The sequence below is a fragment of the Amblyomma mixtum genome, chromosome 3 (genome assembly GCF_055824585.1).
Source record: "Amblyomma mixtum isolate Tamu chromosome 3, ASM5582458v1, whole genome shotgun sequence".
NCBI lineage: Eukaryota > Metazoa > Arthropoda > Arachnida > Ixodida > Ixodidae > Amblyomma > Amblyomma mixtum.
In genome coordinates, this window is record NC_143014.1 from 202,277,205 (window position 1) to 202,300,635 (window position 23,431).

General features: G+C 48.9%; 1 protein-coding gene across 1 annotated transcript in view; it reads left to right on the forward strand.

Annotated features, from left to right (window-relative positions):
- The first annotated feature begins 6,106 nt into the window (after nt 1-6,106).
- The window catches only part of LOC149353318 (cytochrome P450 4V2-like), an 80,850-nt gene continuing 63,525 nt past the window's right edge, over nt 6,107-23,431 (forward strand). Inside the window, exon 1 of the mRNA XM_089582471.1 lies at nt 6,107-7,321. Within this exon, the coding sequence (XP_089438597.1) occupies nt 7,033-7,321 (289 nt within the window). The 5' untranslated portion in view covers nt 6,107-7,032. The remainder of the gene's footprint in view (nt 7,322-23,431) is intronic.

Below are 23,431 nucleotides of genomic sequence, written 5' to 3' on the forward strand. Positions count from 1 at the left end.
ACCTTTGTTGTTGCTGGTCGGTGATGTGCGGCTGGCGTTGCGTCTCCTTCTTTTAAATCTCTAGTCGGTTAGAATATCCGTATTCCTTACGCCTCTGGAGCCTTGGAGTGCCAGGGTTCCCTTAAAAGCACCACTGCAAGGCAAAACAGCAAACTGGGCGACCTAGAAACTTTCGAGGAAGACTGCACCTTTCGTGCAGAGAATACACGATGAAATTGTCTAGCGGTGAGTCTTGACAGCTCAATATTTTTCACTGACCGCATAAACTCCGGAAAAGGTGTCCGATAAGTAATGAGGTCAAGCAACGCAGGACTTCAGAGTAATACTCAAAACTCGCTCATTGAGCGTTTTGTTCACGAATGTTAGCCAAATTCGTATCTTGAGAAGCCGGGGGGAAAAAAAAAATGTCATTGTCATCATGCACGGGCCTTTCTCTTTTTTTCTTTTTTTGGTGGGGGGTGTGGGGGGGGCACTAGGATCCATATACCACGAGATCCTGCATGGCCGCTGCCGCCGCCACACGTTGCACGCCCAAAACGTGCGCCCGGAGGAGGAATTTCCGTTTCTGAGGATGTTGACTCAGGCCATGCTGCCGTCACTGATTGTAAACCGTGGTCCTAAAGTGGTAATCAGTAGAAGTGTATTCTAAGGAAGGCTTCGTGCGCGCTCAAAGACGACGTGATTAAATGAATCCTAGGCGGGCCAACTCGAAAGCTGGCCGATGAAGACACTCCGAAGAAGCTGTGCCTGATCTAGTTATTATTATTATTAGTTATTGGTTGAAGACTGACTAAACGGCGTGAAGGACTGATTTGAGCGAGTATTTGTGCACCAAAGGCTCGTTCGTCATCTAACTCTTGTACGACCTTCAAGTGTCAGAGTTTATGAACACAGACCGTGATAGGGGTCGCTGTCGGCAGCCAGCATGTTAAAATGCGTGGCTCAAACAGCCGTACGCATATTTTCTCAGTCTCGAACAAGAGACATCAAAAAGCTTTCACAATAACCACGCAAGCATGAGGAAATCGCTCGCCTCACGTAAAGAAGACGAGCACAGAGTAAAAAGTGATAACGTTCAATAAAACATCATCTGCAGGTGATGGCAAAGGCAAATGGAGGGAAATATTAACGAAAAAACTTAATTTAATCGCCCTCACTTCATTGAATAGATATTTGCAGCCTAACTGACATTGTGCGAATTATACAGTCCACAGATGAATCTCGACCATTACACTTTGGATTAACAGAAATTATTTTTTTCGGAAATGTTTCCTTCCATGTGCTTTTGACGCCGGGTGCACATTTTTGCTGTGCCTTACTGCTGTTTGGGTATCACCTGAGGTCAGAAGAATTCCCCCGTTTTCCTTTCGTTACCACTTTTTCTCAGTAGAAGTACGAGTGAGGGCAAGCTTCAAAGAAATCAGGCGCTCCTGCTAGCCACTTGGTTTCACAAACGGGACTGTTCTGTCTCTAATAATGGGCGCAAACGCAGGTGAGTCACTGAATAGTATTCAGGAAGGCTGCGGGGTTATAAATCGATGAAAAGAAAAAAAAAACGAACGTAAAAAAAAATAAAAACGCTTCAGCCTACCCAGTGTCCTCAACCGTAGGCCAGCTCCTCACATGAAAGAGTCGAGTGAGCTTTAATGGCAGAGGAGCTAACACAGGGGTAGACCAACCGCGTCGACCAGACGCCGTCTCGCTTTCTTCTGGGAACAACTTTTATGCAAAACTAGAGTGTCGCGCCTTTCTATCGCGTCGAATGTCACAGTGACCAAAAAACCCCCCGAAAAATATGAGTAACATGACCTCTCAGAGTATGACTACCCAACATTTTCGTTTTTAAGCATGTCAGTTAGAGCTGCCGTCGGGCTGCGATCTAGCTCATCTGAAAATGTATAGGAAGGATACTGAACGTGTGTACGGAATGCTACGAAGGAGCTCAAATTACCGAATAAATGCATCCACGAAGAGAATGCAAAGAGATATGTATCAATGCTTAACAATTACAGAAACAAATTTTGTACCGAATACCGACGAGACAGGACATAAATGGCGAAGTATAACGAAGCTTCAAGCTGGGATTCAAGAGTTCACAGGCAGGCAGCAAGGGGATGGGTCTGGGCTGAAGCTTCTAGTCTCCTTTCTAGAAGTACGGTCACCTTCACGGGTTCACCGCCAACTTAAGGCAGACATACACGCTCCCGCCCATCACAAACAAGGAACCAAAAAACTGTGTCCACGCCACTGCACACAGCTGCAGGCAGACTGCCTCGTAAAGTAAGAGGCTGTCTTTTACAGTGAGCAATGGCTCGAAGAAACGTTGTCCTTTAGAAGAATGCTGGAAAAGCTACTGACACTTAATGTAAGCCGCTTATGCTCACTTTCCTGTCCGTCCTGTGCCGTAACCCGGAAATTTTCAAGGTCGACTCGCGTTTCTTTGAGCAGCCTACAACAGCAGGAAGACGCTGTTGTGCGACACACAAGCGGCGTCAGCAACTCGCGCACGTGCAGAAGCGGTAAAGTATGCGAAATGCCCACAGGAGCGTCAGCTCAGCCACAGCACGCGTGGCCGGTGGCGTGCCTGCGCAGACCGGCCCGCACTGCGTAGGCCCCATCGCTCGACCTCTCTGGCGCGCTGCGGCTGTCACGCTCCGCAGTCATTCGTCACCGCGAGGGTGGGCAACAGCGACCGCGCGCGCCGAGAAGGAAGGATGCAGGAAAACCGAGTCCCCGGCCCCTGGGGGAGCCTCGTAAAGCCCCCGACAAATTCTTTGTTCTCGCGAACCGCGACCGATGTTGTCTTTTGCCCGGCGCCTTTGTAGAGCATTTCGTGTGTGCGTGCGGGTGACTCAGAACAACGGCAGAAGGCGGTGCAGCGGCCGACTTCCCCTCTTCACGGAGGTGGTTCGCGGACACGCTGGAAGATCCCGCTCGTTTCGTTGTTCTCGGTGATCTTTCGAAAGTGGGCCCTTTTCAGTGTACACGTGCAGTGAGCGCCTGGCTTGCCGCTCAGGAACGCTGCAGTGAGTGTGACGAAAACTTGTGCACGCCTAAACAGATTTATGGTATGAGAGACTGCACACCACGTCACTGTATCAAGGTCGCGTATCAACGAGGTCAGCAGTGACGAGAAGAAAAAGAAAGAAAGGAACCCGACTTTCCGACCTACTCCGGGGGCTGGAGAAATGATAGCGACAGCTGGGCCGTCTCCTCCTCCCTCTTCCCTTCCTACTTCAACGCCAGCATGTTCGAGGCCAATTCCGTTCACGTGACTGCACAATTACGTCATTGCCTCGACAGAACCCACAACCCTGCTCAGATGTGCAGTATTCACATTGGCCTGCAGAGAAGCCAGTAGTTTTCAGTTACGACATACGACGGCGGTGCCATTAATCCCCCAGAAGGGGCCAAGTACGCCTGTCACGGTATAAGAGAGAAAGAAAGGCTGTTTGTAAGCGCCCCAACTATTCAGATCAATTAAATGGTCGCTTCGTGATTAGATGTGTTGCTGATTTTAAAGGCAGTTTCGTGAAATAATTTTTTTTTTTAGCCAACAGCCCTCCGACTGCCTTCAAGCACCTTTTCAGAACTGCATACCGGCTTTGTCACAAACACCCATAACCATGCGCGCGTGAATGCAACAGTGGCTGGATCTCGCAGAGCAATTATGACAGCGCTCCTGGAGCTCTAAGCACGGGGCATTGAGACCCACATCGCTGTGTAAAACGCAGGGGCACCAGCGGTTTCACACGGCTTCTGTATCACGACCTGACGACAAATATGGCTGCGTACTTCGCACAGCCGTGGAGACTTGGCAAATCCTGTGCTTGCCTTACTCGGCACGACCTATAGGCCTCGGCCAGTGGCCCTACACAGCGCTATATTCATCCATTTTCTTTCTAACGTAGACGTACGCTAAGGCGTGTCTAGAAATTTAACCTGAGCTGAGAAATGCCACACTAAACTGGATGGAGGGAAGGACATGCACTAATACACCGACATGCACCGATGATGCTATCACCGTCTACTCTTAAAGGGGAAGATTAAGCCTGCCCCAAGTTTTTCGTTCGCTCCCGGTTCATGAAGAACTTCGCACAGCAGTAAAAAAATAAAAATGATGACTCAGCGGAGGCAAAAGTTTTGTCCCCGCGTCCATGTGGACGCATTCGCCAGCTGTACAAAGGCAGGCAGCAGTGCGTACAGGTTTAACGTGAGCTGTTGCTAAATTCCATCGCACACGACCAACTCTCACGAGCTCCTGCGTCTAGCGCACGATGCCCCCTTCCGGCTGAAGGCTCGGATTCGCAAAATCCGGAGTTCTCGTTACGGCCTCAGAGACGGTGCCCTGAGAGGCGTACACTGTCACCTGTCGGGTCAGGTTCGAAACGGGTGTTTGGCCCTGTTAGACAGCCCCTGGCGATTCACTCACTCATACACTCGCTCACTCTCACACTCACTAGCGCACTCATGCACACATTTTCGCACAATTGCACTCTCACTCATTCGCACACTCACTCGCGTACTCAATCACTCACTCACTCGCACATTTACTCGCTCGCACACTCAATCACTTACTCTCTCGTTCACATGTACTCAAGCTCACTCTTTGGCACACTCTCACTCACTCACTCACTCACTCACTCTCACTCACTCACTCACTCACTCACTCACTCACTCACTCACTCACTCACTCACTCACTCACTCACTCACTCACTCACTCACTCACTCACTCACTCACTCACTCACTCACTCACTCACTCACTCACTCACTCACTCACTCACTCACTCACTCTCTAGCTTACTAACTCGCTCACTCATCTATTATCCGCTCACTTAGTCACTTACTCTCTCGCTCTCACTCACTCAATGAAACACTTTCTCTCACTCGCTCACTAAGTCCTTCACCCAGTCGCTCGTTCGAAACGGACGACTAGCATTTTTAGACAGTCATCGGCAATTCGCTCACGCTCGCTGAAGCTGATCACACTGACTAGCGCATTCATGCACACATATGCGTACTCACTCACACTGTGACTCCCTCGTACACTCACTCTCTCACCTTCATTAACCCGCTCTCTCACTCTCACACTCACTCATATGTCCTATCACTTACTCGCCGGTACACTCATTCACTTCTATACTCTCTCGCTCACATGCTCTCAAGCTCTCTTTGACCCACTCACTCTCGTTCACACACTCGCTCACTGATACTCATTCCCACACTCGATCACTCAGTATTTCACCCAGTCGCTCGTTAGGAACGGACGACCGGCCCTGTTAGACAGTCTCCGTCGATTCACTCACACGCTCGCTCACTCCGATCACACTCACTAGCGTACTCATTCAGGCGTCTGCGTACACACTCGCACTGTAACTTTCTCGCACACTCACTCTCTCACCTTCATTCCCTCGCACACCCATTCACTACTCTCTCGCTCACTCTTTGGTGCACTCGCTAACATAAACTCTCAATACTTCACTACTCACTTCACCACTCACTCACTCACTCACTCACTCACTCACTCACTCACTCACTCACTCACTCACTCACTCACTCACTCACTCACTCACTCACTCACTTCACTCACTCACTCACTCACTCACTCACTCACTCACTCACTCACTCACTCACTCACTCACTCACTCACTCACTCACTCACTCACTCACTCACTCACTCACTCACTCACTCACTCACACCAGAACCTAATAGCGGACTCTCGTTCAAACCTTGGACTTCGACCGATATTGCAACCGAGAGCGTACTTCGAGGCTGGCTGAAGGCTTGCTGCAGCTCCTGCCCCATGATTTACACAAACGAGGGATATCATCGCGATCCCGAACTAGAGCCGTGTGCGTTCGTTTACCAGACAAGAGCGCCGAAAAGCGACTGCAGCATCTCAAGGTGCCTGTGCAAAAGCGGCTGTTGTCAGTCCTGCCGGCGCAGGCGCGCGTTACGTTGAAGGCGCACGCCAGATGCCGCCGACAGGCAGTGAAATCCATCGGGCTGTTACCGCCGCTGGAACGAGGCGAGCGGTCGTCTTGACCTTCTTTCCGCCGCTGCGCCGGCGCAACTTTCACCTCCGCCGTCACCCACCGTTCACTTTCCCTGCCGTGTCTGCTCTCTCGCAGAGCCCACGGTGTAACGTACGCATCGAGGAGGGGGCTGCTGGTGTGAGGAAGGGGGTCTGACGGCAGAGAGAGTGCGCGACCGATGGATGAACTCGCGCACGGGGCGCACTTCGAGAGTAGCTCCCACACCGACGGCGGTCGGGAGACAGTAGTGAGGGGCAGCGTTTGCGGCAGCTACCTGTGGAGGCAGAATTAGCGTTGTTTTTTTCTTGTGCTATTTTTTTTTGTCTGCCCTTTGTAGATGAACTAGCAGTGCCGTCCCCTTTCCTGGAGCGATTTTGTAAAACAGCGCGGGACTCGCTTCAAGGCCAACAGACTGTGGGAAGTGCTCTGGACTCGTCGGCGTCGATATAGGGAGACCAACAGCATCGACCTCGACACATCGCCGAAGGAGCCCACATGAGCTGCGCCAGTGTTCTTCGGCCGGTCGTCAGTGGGGCACGCTGTGAAGCCTGATCGGCGATCGTTTTCTTGCATCTGACTCGTCTCGACAACGCGGTGCTTGCTGGAGACGATATCACGTTCTCGACGTCTTAGACAAGCTCGTCGAGTGGACTTTAGTGCCTGCAAGGAGGTATTGAGTGGCCAGCTTTCACACAACTTACTGAGGAAAACTGAGCTCACCTCAGCCACCCCAAGAAGAGTAGGGAGATTCTGCTACAGGACGCGCTCAGCTGGCGACCACAGTTCGGGATCGTGAGCGGTAGGGGGGATAAAGGGAGCTGCGCTGCCGTGGACTTTGGAAGAAAGTCCAAGTGGGCGTCAGCGCGCGAGTCGCATCGACGGCCTACCCGATGGATTGTGCGTGGTGAGACTGTGTCCCGCTCTGTGCCAACGACCGACGTAGCTGAAGTCAACTGTGATCAGAGAGCCGTGGACTCGCAACGAGACGTTAGAAATGCTGAACATCGTGGCGAGCACGTTTTCGGCAGTGTCCAGCGCCACGTCGGCCTTCTCGTGGCGGTACGTGATGCTGCTGACTGTGACCACGGCCACCCAGCGCGTGCTGCTCGCTACCATCGCAGTGGCCGCCTGCGTGTTCGTCTGCCAGGCCCTACATCGCTTCTACCGACTTTGGAAAGTGCTGCGCCCCATGGCTGGACCGCCGGACTGGTTCCCGCCCCTCTTCAACGTCAATTGCCTCAGAGCCGCGGCCCGGTACAGAGGCATCTTCAACACTTCCACAGGTACATGTTTTCACCTCGTAAATCTGCCCCAGCAAGGCAAGTCGCTGTCGGATTTGCATTTTGCGGCACCCTTTGCGGTGAATCCGCAGCACACCGTCCTATGCCGCTCGCCATGCTGGTTCATATTCTCGTTTTGATTCACTATGCTGTCCGTAAAAATCGTTGCATATATATGTATATATTTTTTTGAGGATCTCTCTTATAAACATGAAAACGTTAGTAAAAACGTAGTAGCGAGACTGTTACTACATTTTTGCTACATTCGTGCGATCTCTTGCTGTCGTGGTTGGGAAAGCAAACACACAAATGCGAGCTGTATCATGCTTCGTATAGCTGAATTGGTGAAAGTGTAGCGCCGATGAGGTAGCAGCCCTGAGTGTTCACTACGCGTTCAGAAAATTTCGGTGCCAATAACCACTGTGCCGCAGTGTCTAGCTACAGGTCTCGTATCCAAAGCGCAGGCATTCCAATTTGGTTCAATGTTCTGTGAAATAGAAAAAAAAAAACTGCGTTGATACAGATCATATTGTCCAGGTTATTTGCACTTTCGAACGTCACTGATCGCATCTCAAGGTATACCAGGATTCATGCTGTGAGTAGCTAAGATGAGACGTGCCAACAACTGCTAACGCCAAGAGTGAGTGAAAAACATCACTTGCTCTCGAGAGTATCAAATGTCGAGTAAGACGGGAGGGTCTCTTAGTCCAGGGCTGCAACGCATGCCCTGTCGTGCAGGTCTCCGCTGGACAGCTCGGCCTCCAACTGCTCCGGCTTGGGATTCTGTATGTGCGCGACTGCGTGATTTTCTGACAGCCACATGTTGTGTGGTGTAGAGTTGGTCTGTCTCCTCACCAGAGAAACATGACTCTTCTCGTACATACCTAAAAGTCCTGGACGAAAGCATTTTTGAGCGGGAAGCCGTTTATGAACGCAATTTTTTCATACAACGCAAGATTTCACTATAACAATCAGTATATCCGCAGATCACCCGACAGCAGTCTTGCATTTTCTTCCTATGAACATTCTTGCTATCGTCGAAAGCTTCCCCATTGGTTTTCTATGGCAGTCTTAACTGCTCGATGTGATCTATGGAAACACTTTAAAAGAATGATTTTGCTACACATCAGAAGAACGGACCATTAACTTCAATGTTTTCATAAGAATATCTTACAGTTTTCCAATTTTCCAGATTTTTGGCCGAGAATGTTGTACACGGTGTGAACCTCTACTGTTTGCGCATTTGACGAGCCATTGTTATTCGTATGAGTCGATTCATATCATAAACTGTTTCTGACTAGTACTTGCAGCAATACACGCATGAAACAACGATGTTTGGAGCATCCGATGTCTTGCTTTGCACGGAATTGTGCCTCTTAGACGTTATCTGCGGTGCCGCCCGCTCGGTCGGGAGTGCGCTGTGTGGATGACAGATTGAGGCCCTCAAGGAGCGAGTAAGACCACAAAGTAGGTGAGCGAGCTGCGCAACGCTTCAAGGCACAAGGCAATAACTAAAACCCCGTTCACTTAATTTTTGTGGCGTTTGTTTGAGGGCTAGTTGGTTCATTATTTAAGGAGTACCGCATTGCGCAGCACAAAGCACACACCTTTACGTGATGTGTGCTTTGTGTTGCGCTATGCTGAAGTCCTTCTTAAAGCCGCTCACTGAGTTGTGTGGTAATTTTGATACACGAGAAATTACTGACAAGTGCATTTTGGTCTGACAGTTAGTAGCGGCTGGTATGCTAACGATGGACACATTGGGGCAGAATTTCTCGGTAGCGTAGTAGAGCAAAAAGTGTTGCTAACGAAAAATGCCGACGAAAACAAAGCGCGCTGAAAACAACGCAAAAGCTTTGTAGCTGGCGGAGGCATCGGGATAAGTTTTCCTCACCAGGCCGCTTCAGTAGTTCCCAAACAAAAATACCGCCAATAAATCACGTTATGGAAGTGCGCCGCAGCTACGTGTTGGCACATTTTCAAGCGCGCATAAACACGAACGTTTCACAACTAAGGCTGTTATCAGCTTAGAAGGGTTGTTTTGTAGGCCAGTTGGCGATCCATGCTTCAAGAAATGCTTCGGCGCGGCAGACAAGGACAAGACGTAGAAAACACACCACAGAGCGCCAGGAGGTGTGTTTTCTACGTCTTGTCCTTGTCTGCCGCGCCGAAGCATTCCTTGAAGCTGTTATCAGGTAGTTGCCTAAAAAAAAAAAAAAAAAACAGACTTTCGCGTCTTGCATTCCTCTTGAGCAATATATATATATATGACTGCATGCATGCCCTTATTGCTCGCTCGTAAATACTCTATATGAGGCAGAATCGGCGCAGCTGTTCACGAAAGCTGCGCAAAAGCTAACTTTATTTCCGGCCCAGCCATTTATGTAAAGGTAAAGTAAAGTCGTGGTGCCAACATTGGTATGCTCGAAGCAGCAGTGCAGCTCTCAGATACAGGGCTGTGCGCCAAGGTCGCGAGAAAACTTTCTTCCCACTGCCTGTGTTCCGTAACCTTTTTGTCAACTGCGCCTTGCTACTGCAGGTCCACACAGTCGTGATATTACGGGAGCCTTCCTGAGATTATAAAAAAGAAAACAGCAGTGATGTTTACCTCAAAAGTTGCTGAATCCTTCTTTAAATATGGATATCGCGTGCTCCTGTTGGTCAGGACAGCCACTGACTAAGTTAAATTCTTTAAATGACTTGCATTCAAGCACAACCCATACAGGCAACGAAATCGTACAACATCCTAGCTCCGGGTCTAAGCCTAACAGTTTCCGTTTCGCATACTCCTTTTCAGCCTAAATTCTCTCCAGTAGTCAATTGCCGTAGACTGTTAATCTCTGTCAACCGCCGCGGTGGCTCAGTGGTTATGCTGCTTGACTGGTGACCCGAAAAACGCGGGTTCGATCCCGGCCTCGGCGGTCGCATTTCGGTGTAGGTGTAATGCTATATGCCCGTGTACTGTGCGATGTCAGTGCGCGTTAAAGGACCCCTGGTGTCGAAATTATCCGCAGCCTTCCACTATGGCGTTCCTCACACTGAGTTGCTTTGGGACATTGACTTTAAGAGCTCGTGGTTAAGCAAGCGGGTCCTATATCATAGAGATGACGGTGCCGTTAATGTTGCCGTTGGCTACTAGCGGAACTAGCCGTGCGATTAGCGCCTATATAGTTTGCTATATATCTGTACTCTCCTCAACACCACTGCAGTTGTTTCGGGTGAAAGAAAAGGAAAAACTCATTTCCTCTAGCATAACTTTGCGCCAGTACTCAGTCTTCCTTTCATGCATGTGTAGCCACCGGGCTCATTTTAGTGTTACTTCCATTATTACTGAGGGACTGCGAAAGGCTGCCAGGTTAGACGAAGCGCTAGAGCAGTGAAACGACACGAGCCGGACACCCTGCAAGGCCAGTTCAATTTTTATCACGGATGTACAAACAGCTTCAGGATCCTGGTTGTGAGGCTCTCACGGTCTTACTCAACTAGTGTTTTCGCTGTTATTCCGGAATTTTTATAATTTCGTATGTGGCTGCTGCATGCTGGTTTTTCCAGGTTCAGTGAGTGGCCAGCCGGTTCCTCTGTAAAATTCCGGGAATACATAAGTGCGTACCATTGCTTCAGAACTAGCCGCCTAACTCGCGAGTTAAAATACTTATTCGCAGGAACGACTAGCAGTGCCACTAAAGTATTGCGGCATACAGGCTGTGCCAAACGCGTGCTCTGCTTAAGAGTCGCTTTAGTCGCCTTGGCATCCTGTATCGGTGAAATCCAACAAGATTGTGCATTGTGAATTTATACCCGTAACTGCTTCTCTGAAGGCCGCGTTGTACTTCTCGACTCCTCTCCACATCCCCTGCCCCTATCAACAAAAGCGTAATGTGGAATGTGCTTTTACTCTTTACAGTATACCCCTCTCTTCCATTGCCATCTTCAGCACAGCCGCATATGGTCGGCTATAGAGAGTGGATATGCCTCATTACGGCAGGATTCATTTATGTTAAGCCTGCAAATCTGAATTTGTGGTTTGGTTTGCATCTCTAGCAGCCTTCGTTTTCGCACAACCGCACAGTGAAGGTGAACGCGAGTTTCTTTTTAGAATTAAAGCAAGACTTGGCATGAGAAATGCACTAATTTTTGTATTGCATTCTTTGTGAACAAACACTGTAATGCGGCAAAAAACATTACACGTAATGTTCATTCTAGTAGAAAAAAAAAGGAAAAAAATGCGCAGAAGAAAGTGGAAATGAGGATGGGCATTTACGAAAATTAGTCAGTAGTACTATGAAATTGAGCTGTTATTCAAGTAAAAGTAATCGTGGAGAAGCTGGTAAGCTTATAGCGCCCTGAAAATGATGGGTCAGAAAACAACAACTGCTTTTATCGCGATTTCTTTAAAGCTGAAGCGTTGGGAATCAAGTATCAGCGTGTTCTTTGTTCTACTCTCAGTATATTTAAGCGCATTGGTCGCATGAACTATTAAGCGCGAAAAGTAGTGTGCGAACAAATATTGACACATTTGTTTTCTATTGGGAGGTTAAATCCCAGAAGTCATGCTAACCTGACACGCAGAGAAATAGTCATGAAGGCGTCTGACATTAATACAATTTCCACTCATTCAGAGTCTATTTATTTCAAATATCACTGGCGGATAGAAAATGCTGAAGTGAAAACCAGAGCTTTCTTCCACGAAGCGCTGAGAGTAGGCCAAAAGTCCCTGTGCCACTTTTGTTGTAGCTAATCGGTGGTGTGCGGCTTGAGTTGCGTCTCCTTGCTTTAAATCTCTAGTTGGTTAGAATAACCGTATTCCTCACGCCTCTGGAGCCTTGGAGTGTTTCCTTAAAAATACCACTGCAAGGCAGAACAGCAAACCGGGCGACCTAGAAACTTTCGAGGAAGACTGCACCTTTAGAGCAGAGAATACACGGTGGAATTGTCTAGCGGTGAGTCTTGACAGCCCAGTACGTTTTCACTGACCGCACAAACTCCAGAAAATGTTTCCGATCAGTAATGAGGTCAAGCAACGCCGGGCTTCAGAGTAATACTCAAAACTCACTCATTGAGCATTTCATTCACGAATGTTAGCCAAATTCGTATCTTGAGAAGCCAGGGAAAAAAAACAACGTCATTGTCATCATGCACAGGCCTCTGTCTTCTTCCTGTTTTTGGTGGGGGGCACTGGGATCCATATATCACGAGATCCTCCATGGCCGCTGCCGCCGCCACACGTTGCACGCCCAAAACGTGCGCCCGGAGGAGGAATGCCCGCATTTCCGTTTCTGAGGCGGCCGCCGCCGAAGCCTCGTCTTTTCCTGGTGTCCCGCATATATACACAGAGAAATTCAGCGGGCCCTTTTGAGAGCGCTTTTTAACTTACGCGCATGACTGATGCTGGCTTTTTCGCCATTTGTTTTTTTTTTTTCCTCCAACCTTCCACGGTTGTCACATGGATTTGGGCACAGAAGAGGGGGGAGTGACAGCTTCTTTTTTTTTTTGCGCTTTTTCCTCTTTTCGTTTCTCTTTTTTTCCAGTTCAAGTTTCCGCAGCATTTGTACTTTCTTTCTTTCTAGATATTTTGTTCCTATTTTTTTCCCATTGCGCTGACTCGTGATATACCCCCTGCGTCTGGAAGTCAGCGCGCGAGAACATGTTTTATGTAACAGCTTTGCCTGGAAGTGAAAGCCTGCATGCGACAGCTCACTTCGACAAACTGTCCTGCCTTTTTCGACGGCTTCTTCTTTTTTTCCCGCCTGGCCGAATATTGGCCCCGCAAAGCAACGCCTTCCTTCGGCGTCGACGGCGATCCGCACACACGTCCCCTGGGTTCGCTGTTGACGTTGCGTCACGGCGCGAGTTTGCATAAGGTGGCGAGCTGCAGGGAGAGCGCAAGCTGTCGGCCCGCAGAATACGTCCTCCGTCCATGCGCTCTGCGAAAGTTGGGGCACGAGGAAGGTTTCGCGTTGGGTCTACGGCTGTAGCTAACCTTTAAACACGGATACTCGTATATGGGAGTAATAAGGGAATAAGTTGTCCTCTAGCGGACTGCCTATTATAAAAGGGAGTAAATTACCCAGTTTACTCTCTTTTCACTCCTTCCTTCTTAGAATGTAGCCGCGCTGCCAGGCCATGCTACCTTCGGGCCGCTCTTCTAGTGAGCCTTTTCCAATTAACGTACCCCCGCTCTTGCCGTATTCTTCGGTTTGCCTTCTTAGGCTTGATGAACAACATATGCGCCATTAGGTCGTCCGCACGCGGAGGAGGTCTCTTCTAGAGAGTCAGCTTGTGAGCCTATACAATATTGGCTTTCGCGGGCGCTTCACTGCTTCGCATAACTTTATAACCTCATGAAATCTTTCTGCTGTGCACATAATACAAAATGATAATACAGAATGACAATACAAAATGATGTCACGCGTCTGGCGTTGGAAAGGTCCTGCTTTGCTCACAAATTTCTGCCCTTATGAACTTGCTCCACTGATTCGAATGCTCCCTATCATTCACGTCTTCTGAACGGTGTTATTATGGGTACAGGCAAAGGTGAACACTACTGACAACAATAAAAAAAAAAAAACTTCTAGGATGCAAGAAAAACCTTTTACCGCACCGAGGTGATGTTTCCCAAAGCAGGTTTACTATGGTTGCGGCACACTTTTAGGAGATGGCTAGGAAAGCGTCAAACGTTTTGTTCTGTCACCAAAATGTGGCTGTCTTTGGCAATAGCATTTCACCTTATTCACATTCAAATGATCGGCTTGGAAGCTCGGACACACCTCAGCGTTCCATCCACTTCTGGATGCTTAGTTAAAAATAATCTTTAGGAACTGCCACAAAACGCCATTCGCATGTCAATCCCACGACCACGTTCATCTCTAAGCTGTTCTAAAATTTCCTGCCTTTCAAACGAGACCTCAGTTTTTGTGACACTGAGAATTCACGCGGATAAATCGTAGATCTCGAGCTCTGAGCACGAGCTGTGCTGGCACTCTTCTTTAATTACATTAGACACTTCCGCTTTTTCCTTAACTAATGGCAAAGCTAGAGCCGCTGATTATTTCCTGTGACCCGGCAGAACGTGTGCCCTTTCATCAAAGAGGTTGTTGCGCGCGAGGGTTTACACCAGGCGACACCGATACGTTGAATACTCTAACGCCAATTTATAATAGCCCGAACAGTAGAACACGTCTCTTTTTTTTGTCGGTCTTTGTTGCGCGACAAAGAAGGACGCCCTCCTCACGCTTGACATGACCTCGGCAGGAAGGAAATAACTGCGCGTTTGCATATGACGGTAGTAAACGGTAGTGAGGGAGACGCAGGCAGCATAACAAACAATGCGAAGCTCGCGTTACTTGTTGGCGCCTTCGTCTATTTAATTCTGTACTGTCACGCGTATAAGTTAAAGCGCTAGTTCTACGAATAACCAAGTGCCCCCCTCCCCCAAAACCTTACTCAGCAATGGGAATTCTTTAGCGAGCGGTACCGCACAGAGGTGAGCGACACGAACACGGCATCTTTCTGGAGGCTCAGCCGCCGCGGTGGCTCAGTGGTTATGGTGCTCGGCTGCTGACCCGAAAGACGTGGGTTCGATCCCGGCCGCGGCGGTTGAATTTCTTTGGAGGGGAAATTCTAGAGGCCCGTGTGCTGTGCGATGTCACTGCACGTTAAAGAACCCCAGGTGGTCGAAATTTCCGGAGCCCTCCACTACGGCGTCTCTCACAGCCTTAGTTGCTTTGGGACGTTAAACCCCATAAAACCAAACCAAACCAAACCTTTCTGGAGGCTCAGACTCAAAACAAGTGTAGCACCTCTGAAGCGTGGGCCTTCGTGATAGCATCGCTACGCACATGGCATCAACACGTAGTTCGCTCTCCAAATATAAATTAGTGCGCCTTACAGAACGCATCGGATAAATTTCGGGCCAGTGGTCGTGCGCACGCTCATTACACGACACGGTGCGTCGCGTCATTGGCAGGTGCGAGGTCTTTACGGCCGTTAGACGTCGACAAGCGCGCACGAGCATCGTCGACGCACTGTGCGTTCTCCGTTACGGTGTGTCAGCGTTTCATCGGCGGATCGCTCCCCGTTACCTCGCTCGGGAGCGACTCGCGAGCGTCATCTTTCGGCAAAAGTAAGGCACGCTCCAGAGCCGCGTGTCTGCTTTCGTCCCAGAGAATGTTTAGCGAAAACCTGAAAATGTTCAGTCATTGTTCCGAAAATGTTCAGAACTGTGTCGTGCGCGTTCGCCCCGAGCGTTAAGAGGGCCCGAACATGGACTTCCCCACCGGCAGCGGGAGGAAGTGCCTAGCGCAACTTCCGCTCCAGTAGGCTCTAGACTGTGGCAGCCGCGGCGCGCCGTCGCTTGAGAGGTTGGCGTAAGCCGCTCGGCGCGGGCAGCGGCGAGCGTTAGCCCCGCTTTCGCCTTCGCTCATGCAACGGGCGAAGTCAAGGCCAAGTTGAATGCATTGTAGGTCAGACGGGAACGTGTTTATTGTTGCCCTGCTTTCTTTCCCGCGAGAGAGGAGAAATGTGGGAACGATAGGTGCGAGGAGGAGGACGGCGAGAGAGGCGCAAAGTTGTGCAAGGCCGAAAGCGAAGAAGAAAAGGAAACGGAATCGACCCCCATTCCTTTTCTTTTTCGTCTCCTTCGCCGACGGACGCGAGTTACGCCAGCGCGAGCGAACGACCCCTTCCGTCCCCAATCTGCTGCCGGGCGGCTGAGAGACGCGGCGTTGCACGAACGCTGCAGGCACAGGCGGGCTTCCCGTTTCGAGTGTCTGCGCTCCTCGGGCTGGAAGCGCTGCCGAAGGAACGCGGCTCGGTTTAACTGGAGCTCTGTTACCGCCGGCGTTGGAAAAGCTGCTAATCGCGGCTGTGCGATCCGCAAGTGAAAGTGCAATTATGTTGGCAATGATCCCACATATCGAGCTAAATAACGCTGTGTTCATTTTCTTTGTGGACGTTTCCGATTACCTTCTACATCTACAGCTGCTTTTACTGCAAGGAAATAGATCAATAATCTTATGAATAGAGAACTATCCCATTGAGCTCATGACGGAATCGCGTACGTATCATCATCATCATCAGCCTGACTGCGCCCACTGCAGGGCAAAGGCCTCTCCTATGTCTCTCCAATTAACCCTGGTCTTTGCCAGTTGCGGCCGCCGTATCCCCGCAAACTTCTTAATCTCATCCGCCCACCTAACTTTCTGCCGCCCCCTGCTACGTTTGCCTTCTCTTGGAATCCGCTCTGTTACCCTTAAGGACCAGCAGTTATCTTGCCTTCGCATTACACGCCCTGCCCAAGCCCATTTCTTCCTCTTGATTTCAAGTAGGATGTCATTAACCATCGTTTGTTCCCTCATCCACTCCGCCTGCTTCCGATCTCTTAACGTTACAGCTGTGATTTTTCTTTCCATAGCTCGCTGCGTTGTCTTTTGCTTAAGCTGAACCCTCTTTGTTAGCCTCCACGTTTCTGCCCCATAGGTGAGTATCGGTAAGATACAACTATTGTATACTTTTCTCTTGAGGGATATTGGTAAACTGCCATCCATGATCTGAGAGAACCTGCCATATGCGTTCCACCCCATTCTTATTCTTCTAGTTATTTCCCTCTCATGATCCGGATCTGCAGTCACTATACCTGCCCTAAGTAGACATATTCTCTTACTACTTCCAGCACCTCGCTACCAACTGCGAACTGCTGTCCCCTTGCTAGGCTGTCGAACATTACTTTGGTTTTCTGCGTGTTAATTTTTAGCCCCACCGTTCTGCTCTGCCTGTCTAACTCATTGATCATGCTTTGGAGTTCATGTCCTGAGTGGCTTAGCAAGGCAATGTCATCAGCGAATCGCAAATTATTCAGGTATTCTCCATTAACTCGTATCCCCAACTTTTCCCATTTCAGGCCCCGGAATACCTCCTGTAAGCAGGCGGTGAATAGCATTGGCGAGATCGTGAGATCGTGTCGGAATTTTATTGCTGACTTTTGGAGAACTATAGTAGCTGTGCAATCGTTATAAACATCTTCCAATATTTTCACATAACACTTTTCTACACCCTGATTCCGCAATACCTGCATGGCAGCTGAGGTTTCCACTGAGTCACATGCTTTCTCGTAATCAATGAAGGCTATATATAGGGGTTGGTTATATTCTGCGCATTTCTCTCTCACCTGATTGATAGTGTGAATGTGGTCTATTGTCGAGTATCCTTTACGAAAGCCTGCCTGATCATTTGGTTGACTAAAGTCCAAGGTTGTCCTGTCTCTATTAGCGATTACCTTAGTAAATACCTTGTAGGCAACGGACAATAAGCTGATTGGTCTGTAATTCTTCAAGTTCTTGACGTCTCCTTTCTTATGAATTAAGATAATGTTAGCGTGCGTTCGTATCAACTATGTATGTACTTTCTCACAAATAAGCGCTAACTTGGGAAATGCTCCTTGACTGCTTAGTTTCATTTTGTTGACTGCATTTTATCATTGTGTACCTTGCACTGTTCTGACTAGTTGTGAGCCTTCTTCTGAGCGATTTTAGCGGAATCGCTCTATGTGGCTATAAGCTGTGATTGGGGCTCTCGATGATATTTGCAAGAATGTATTAGAGACATAGTGCATAATCTCAGTTGCGAGTGTGCGCCCATGTTATTGCTTTCTTGTGTCGTCTGTCGTTACGCTTTTTGTATCGCTTCACAGGAACCAATTCGCGCCCCAATTTGCGTTTTTGAGCAGTCAACAAGTTTGCTAGTGTGAAACCCAGAACCGCTGCACCATTTTGGATGGCGCTGATTACTTCATATCTATTGTGCACCACAGCCACAGAACTGTTTTCTGCGCTTCATTTCATTCTTACGACCTCAGTTGACCGTCCTCTTAAATACGCAGGGTCTTCCCTATTGTCTGCTAGAAGAAAGATATCAATAGCATGCATACCCGCTGAAAGTGAAGCGTTTCGGCTTGTTCTTACGATTCCACGCAATAAAATAAGACCTTATCTTCTCACTGTATTTTTTTGGTTGGTATTTCTCTAACACAGATTGCATAAAGTACTGCTCAAAGTAGATGCCCTGTTATGTATACACTTTCTACATTTATTGTTCCTTTCCAAATTCATATGTAGTGTTCACATTATCCAGAGATTTACTTTAACGAATACACTGTTTCACTAGCCATGACCTCATGTTCCAAGGCTTGCCTTAGTTGACGGTGGTTTTCATTGTCGCATGCCCTATCAATATCTAGGAAGGCTACTTGCGATGGCCTTTCCACCGCTGAAGCAATTGCAGTACACCAAGTGACAAACTGCATCTTTTGTTTGATTACGTTGATTGATATTTTGTTCAATTCCCCTGGCACCCCAGTCTTTTTTTCCGCCCCCTTAGAGGGCCATTCAGTGCTTCTACTCTGCACGAAATCAACTTGAAACGTTACTGGCTTGTAGGACTTCGTACTATCTCTCCCCCTTTCCCTTTCTCCTATTACCCTCCTGCTTGCTCTAATTTCCCTAGCTTTAACTTTCCTTAAAGCGGAATTCACTCCCTGTCTGGTTTCTTCCGCAGTCTAATCGGCATCCTATCTAAGCATGGTGCAGCGTGCATAGTGTTCTCCTTTCCGTCTCTTCGTCTCATTTCAAACAATGACAATGCGAAAATGCATACAGTCGAGAGTCTTAAATCTTTGAAGATTTCTCTCAACTTTTCTCAAATAGGCTGAATTGTCGTCTTTGTTGCATGACAACATATTATCGTCATCGCATGCGTTATTTCTGACTTTGTCCTCAGTGCTGTCATATCATTCCGCAATGTTCTTGAGGCCTACTGATCTTTTAATAAAAATTCAGGGGGAGGAGGGGGGAGCACTTAGTTGCCCTAAAGTGCGGTGAGGCGAAATCATTTAGCGCGGTGTTGCTGCTTGTGTCATTTGTGTGTGGTTAAGATGTTAGTTGCGTACACAATAGTTTGTGAATCTTAAATGCTGGAGACACTGGAGGGCGTTTGGGAGGCATCCGTCTGATTCGACGCCTTTCTGTAAACACTCTCCAGCGTCCTAGACAAGGAGAACTACTTATGCGTTGGCAGGAAGTCGAGTAGCCATCCGCACGCTCGGCTGCGGAACGAAAGGATGGTGGTTCGAATCCCATCGCGTATAAAAATTTTTTTATTGGTCTGACTAGAAAGACAGAGGCGATGGAGAGCGCACGACAGCGGCGGCGGCCCCGGCACGCTAGCTATGCGCCGCTACTGCACATGCGCAACTTGCGAGCGCAGCGGCGGCACTTCTGAGTCACCCGCGCAGCGACGGCTGCGGCGCGCCAGCTGTGCGCAGTGTGACGTCCCTGCTCTTCGCGCATGCGCAGTATGGCCTTTCCTCGGCTCCGCGAAATGGCTCCGCGACTAGCGTAGTGTTGCTTTCGGAACAAAATATCCTCCAAACACCAGTAGCATTTTTCCTTGAAGAGTTCTTTGGACTGCCTTTGTTTTCTTTGTTCTATTCTCATTTCTATTTAATAATCTTTAGTAGTCAGCCTTCACCTTTTCCCTGGTCTTCTGTTTTCTTTGGACGCTTCTGTTTCTTTGGAGATTGTCTTCTTCATATCTAAGGCCCAGCAACAGGTTTTTTTTTACCTCTTCAAATGTTTTTAATGAACTCAGAATTGGTCTCCTCCTGAACTGCCCCTATTATCTCGCCATACAACTACGGTTTGTTTGTGTCCCTATTGTATTTTTCCAAAATTTGTCACATAGACTTCATCTCCTCCTGCCATAGCTTATGGGAGACTGCAGTACGTGGATCAAAACTCTGGTAGCGGCGGATTTTCTCGGTTTGAGTTACAGTGCCAGGCTAATTTTTCTTTGCACACTTGCTATTATCGTTCAGAGAACTGAGTTTATTCCTTCGTTTACCACTTTCATGAAATCCGCCTTTTAATGTAGTCTCAGACAAAGTGGAAGTTAGGTTTCTTTGGTTTTGTAGGGTTTAGCGGGCGTCCCTTACACCGACTCATGCTGTAAGGGACGCCGTAGTAGAGGGCTTCGGATAATTTCGACCATCTACGATTCTTTAACATGCCAGCCGCCGTGGTGGCTTAGTGGTTAAGGTGCTCGGCTGCTGACCCGAAAGACGTGGGTTCGATCCCGGCCGCGGCGGTCGAATTTCGGTGGAGGCGCAATTCTAGAGGCCCGTGTACTGTGCGATGTCACGTTAAAGAACCCCAGGTGGTCGAAATTTCCGAAGCCCTCCACTACGGCGTCCTAGCCTGAGTCGCTTTGGGACGTTAAACCCCCATAAACCATAAACCATCATTACCATCCACTGACATCGCACAGTACACGGGCTACCTAGCATTTCGCTTCCATCAAAATGCGACCACCGTGGCCGGCATCAAACCCGCGTCTTTCGGGCCACCAGCCGAGCACCGTAACCACTGAGCCACCGCCGCGGCTTGGTTAACAAATTATGAAACAGAATACAGTTGAGTCTTCTGGTCCTGACCATAGCCTCCTTCCCCGCGGGCCTTTTGTTATAGTTTCCTTCACGTTTGCTTTCTTTGCCGGACAGCTAAATAGAATAATTTGCACTCTACACTGCAAGGAAAGCGTAGCACACTATAGGATGGTTCATAGGTGGTGGTAGCCGCACAGTGGCGTATACCAGGGCCATTTGGCTGCTGGTCGTGCCACTGCGTCCACCCGCTAATGTTCTTCGAGCTGAGCAGCGCGCATTGCTGTCCAGGCTCCTTCCGCGGCTTAGCAGCCTCCGCCATCAGACACTCTTCTTAACCGGGCGACGCGCTTGGCGTCCTTCATCGCTTCTGGAGCTTTACGTGCCGCCGCCGCTTTCAGCCGCCCGTACCTGTAGTAATGGGTAGCGCACTCAGCATCCCACGCTGCTTTCACTGTTCGACGCGCCAAAGCGCTCGCCAGCTCTTTTTCGGCCTTAGCGACACGTTTGGCAGCCTTGGCCGCCCTCTCATATTAGTGTGCGGCGGCATTAAACTGCCACTGGCGACACAGCCGAGCCTTTCATCTCTCAACTCCATCGGCTCATTTGTACAGCCATGGTGACAACACTATACTGGCTCCAAGCGCGGAACGAACAGATGAAAGATGAGGAAGACGACGAATTACAGCACACAGCTCGAGGGGCTACCAATTAGACCACACCGTGTGAGAGGCTGTAGTTATAGCCAAGTGGTCGAAGACATCGGAAAACGAAGATGATATGCTGGCGCCGGCGCTGGTTCGAATCCTGCTGAGGTGTGAAGTAGTTTTCTCCTGACTGCCGTTCTGACGAGAAAGTTCGAAAGTTTTCGGATAAGTTCGGCTTCCTGTTTGCCTCAGTTTGCCGGGAATGGGAGCCTGAAAACGGAGTAACCGAGGCGAGTGCCCAATGAGCAGCATACAGTTAAAACAAAGCTGAATATGAAAGTGGCCAAGAGTCGAGGCAGGTGCACGCTTACTTCGCGTACAGCGAGTAGACTAAACCTTCCATACTGTAAAAAAAGCCGCATCTTCAAGAGTTGTCGCGAAGCTCGTGCCGATATTTCAGACATGTGGGCATGTGATCGCGCGTCTATAGCGCGAACCGTATACACGCGAGCACACCAACAGGGTGGGACCGCATGATGGCCTAATGGCGGGGCGTTTGCCTCATAAGCGCCACTGGGTATGGGTTAGAATTCCTGCGCTGCCAGAAAAATTCGCTGACTGAACAAAAGAACAAATAATTGACACAAGCGTCCTCAACCTAGTGGTCGACCTTCGTCGGCGTGAAATGCTTGAAAAGAAAAGAAAAGTGCCGCTTGTTCTCAGCGATCTAGTGTCGATGGAAGAAAACCAAGCCTGAGGTGCTGCCTGATCCCGACGAACATCGACCGCCATAAAGCTACGTTAATCAAGGTGCAGCCACATTACAAATACTAATTAAGAGAAAGAAAAAAGCACTTCCTCGCCGGAGCAGGGCTCTTCTGTGCCACGGTACCTGGCTGTCATCACCCGTATAGGCCTTTCAAATAACGAGCAAGCTCACTCATTCCACAAGCCCTTGATCGAGACCTTGAGGCCACTTAAAAATTTATCGCACTGAGCTTCAAAGGGTGTGCTGATCAAGGCCTCGGGATTTGTTTTCTTTTTTTTTAGATAACGGGATTCACCCCGCGCCGTGCAGTTCGATGTGTTGCGAGTCCCGTACACAGTTGAGGAAGTTTTCAGTATCGTGTGATTCCGCGCATAAGCTGGCTATATAGTTCAAAAGCGTAGCTTTTTGGGCTTGTTGGTGCATGAGCATAGCGAGATAATATAGCGCAGAGTAGGACAGGACACAAGAAGACAACACGAACAACACGAGCGCTAACTTCCAACAAATTTTATTTCACACATGCATCATATTTATACACAAAAAACACCTCATCACCTGTGCTATCAGTCACGTTGTCTGAGAAACGAGAGTTCTTTATCAGATAAAAAGATAGAAGGAGTGTCCTGTCCTACTCTGCGCTATATTATCTCGCTATGGCTATATAGTGCGCTCTAGGAATTCTGATGCAGTCGATACATGTTCGTTTTTTGCAGAGAGGCGTACTTTTTACGAGACTATGAAGCTTTTTTGCGATTCATTCGAAATAAAACTGCAAGAGAAGCAATAATTTTTACGCGCCAAAGTCACCCTTGGGTTCTCAGGAGTACCCCTGAGGAAGACTCCGGTCTTCGGTATTCGGGCCGTCGTATTAAGTGAAGTGCGACGCGGAAGGATGAAAGTGTTTGCGCTAAGCTTTATTTGTGTGTGCCACAGGCGACAGGATATCGAAGGCTACATTTCCTGAAAATGTAGACAGTGAAGAGATAGCGAACCAGCTGCAAAAAAAAAAAAAAAGAAAGCCATGGTCGGGACCTCTTGCCGCGTATCAGCACAAGCGCTTCTTGCACCTGTTAGGCTTTATTTTTTATGAAGTTACTGCTTTTGTTCAGCCTGACGGCCTTTTCTGCTCACTTTAAAACTGACTAGGTGTTGTGGAAAGATGAAACCATATCCAGCTTTATGGACCTTTTTACTGCGTACAGCTTGATTGAGCGCGCGTGCGTGTTGGGCTCTGCTGAGTGTGCGCATTAGATGCCTATATGAAG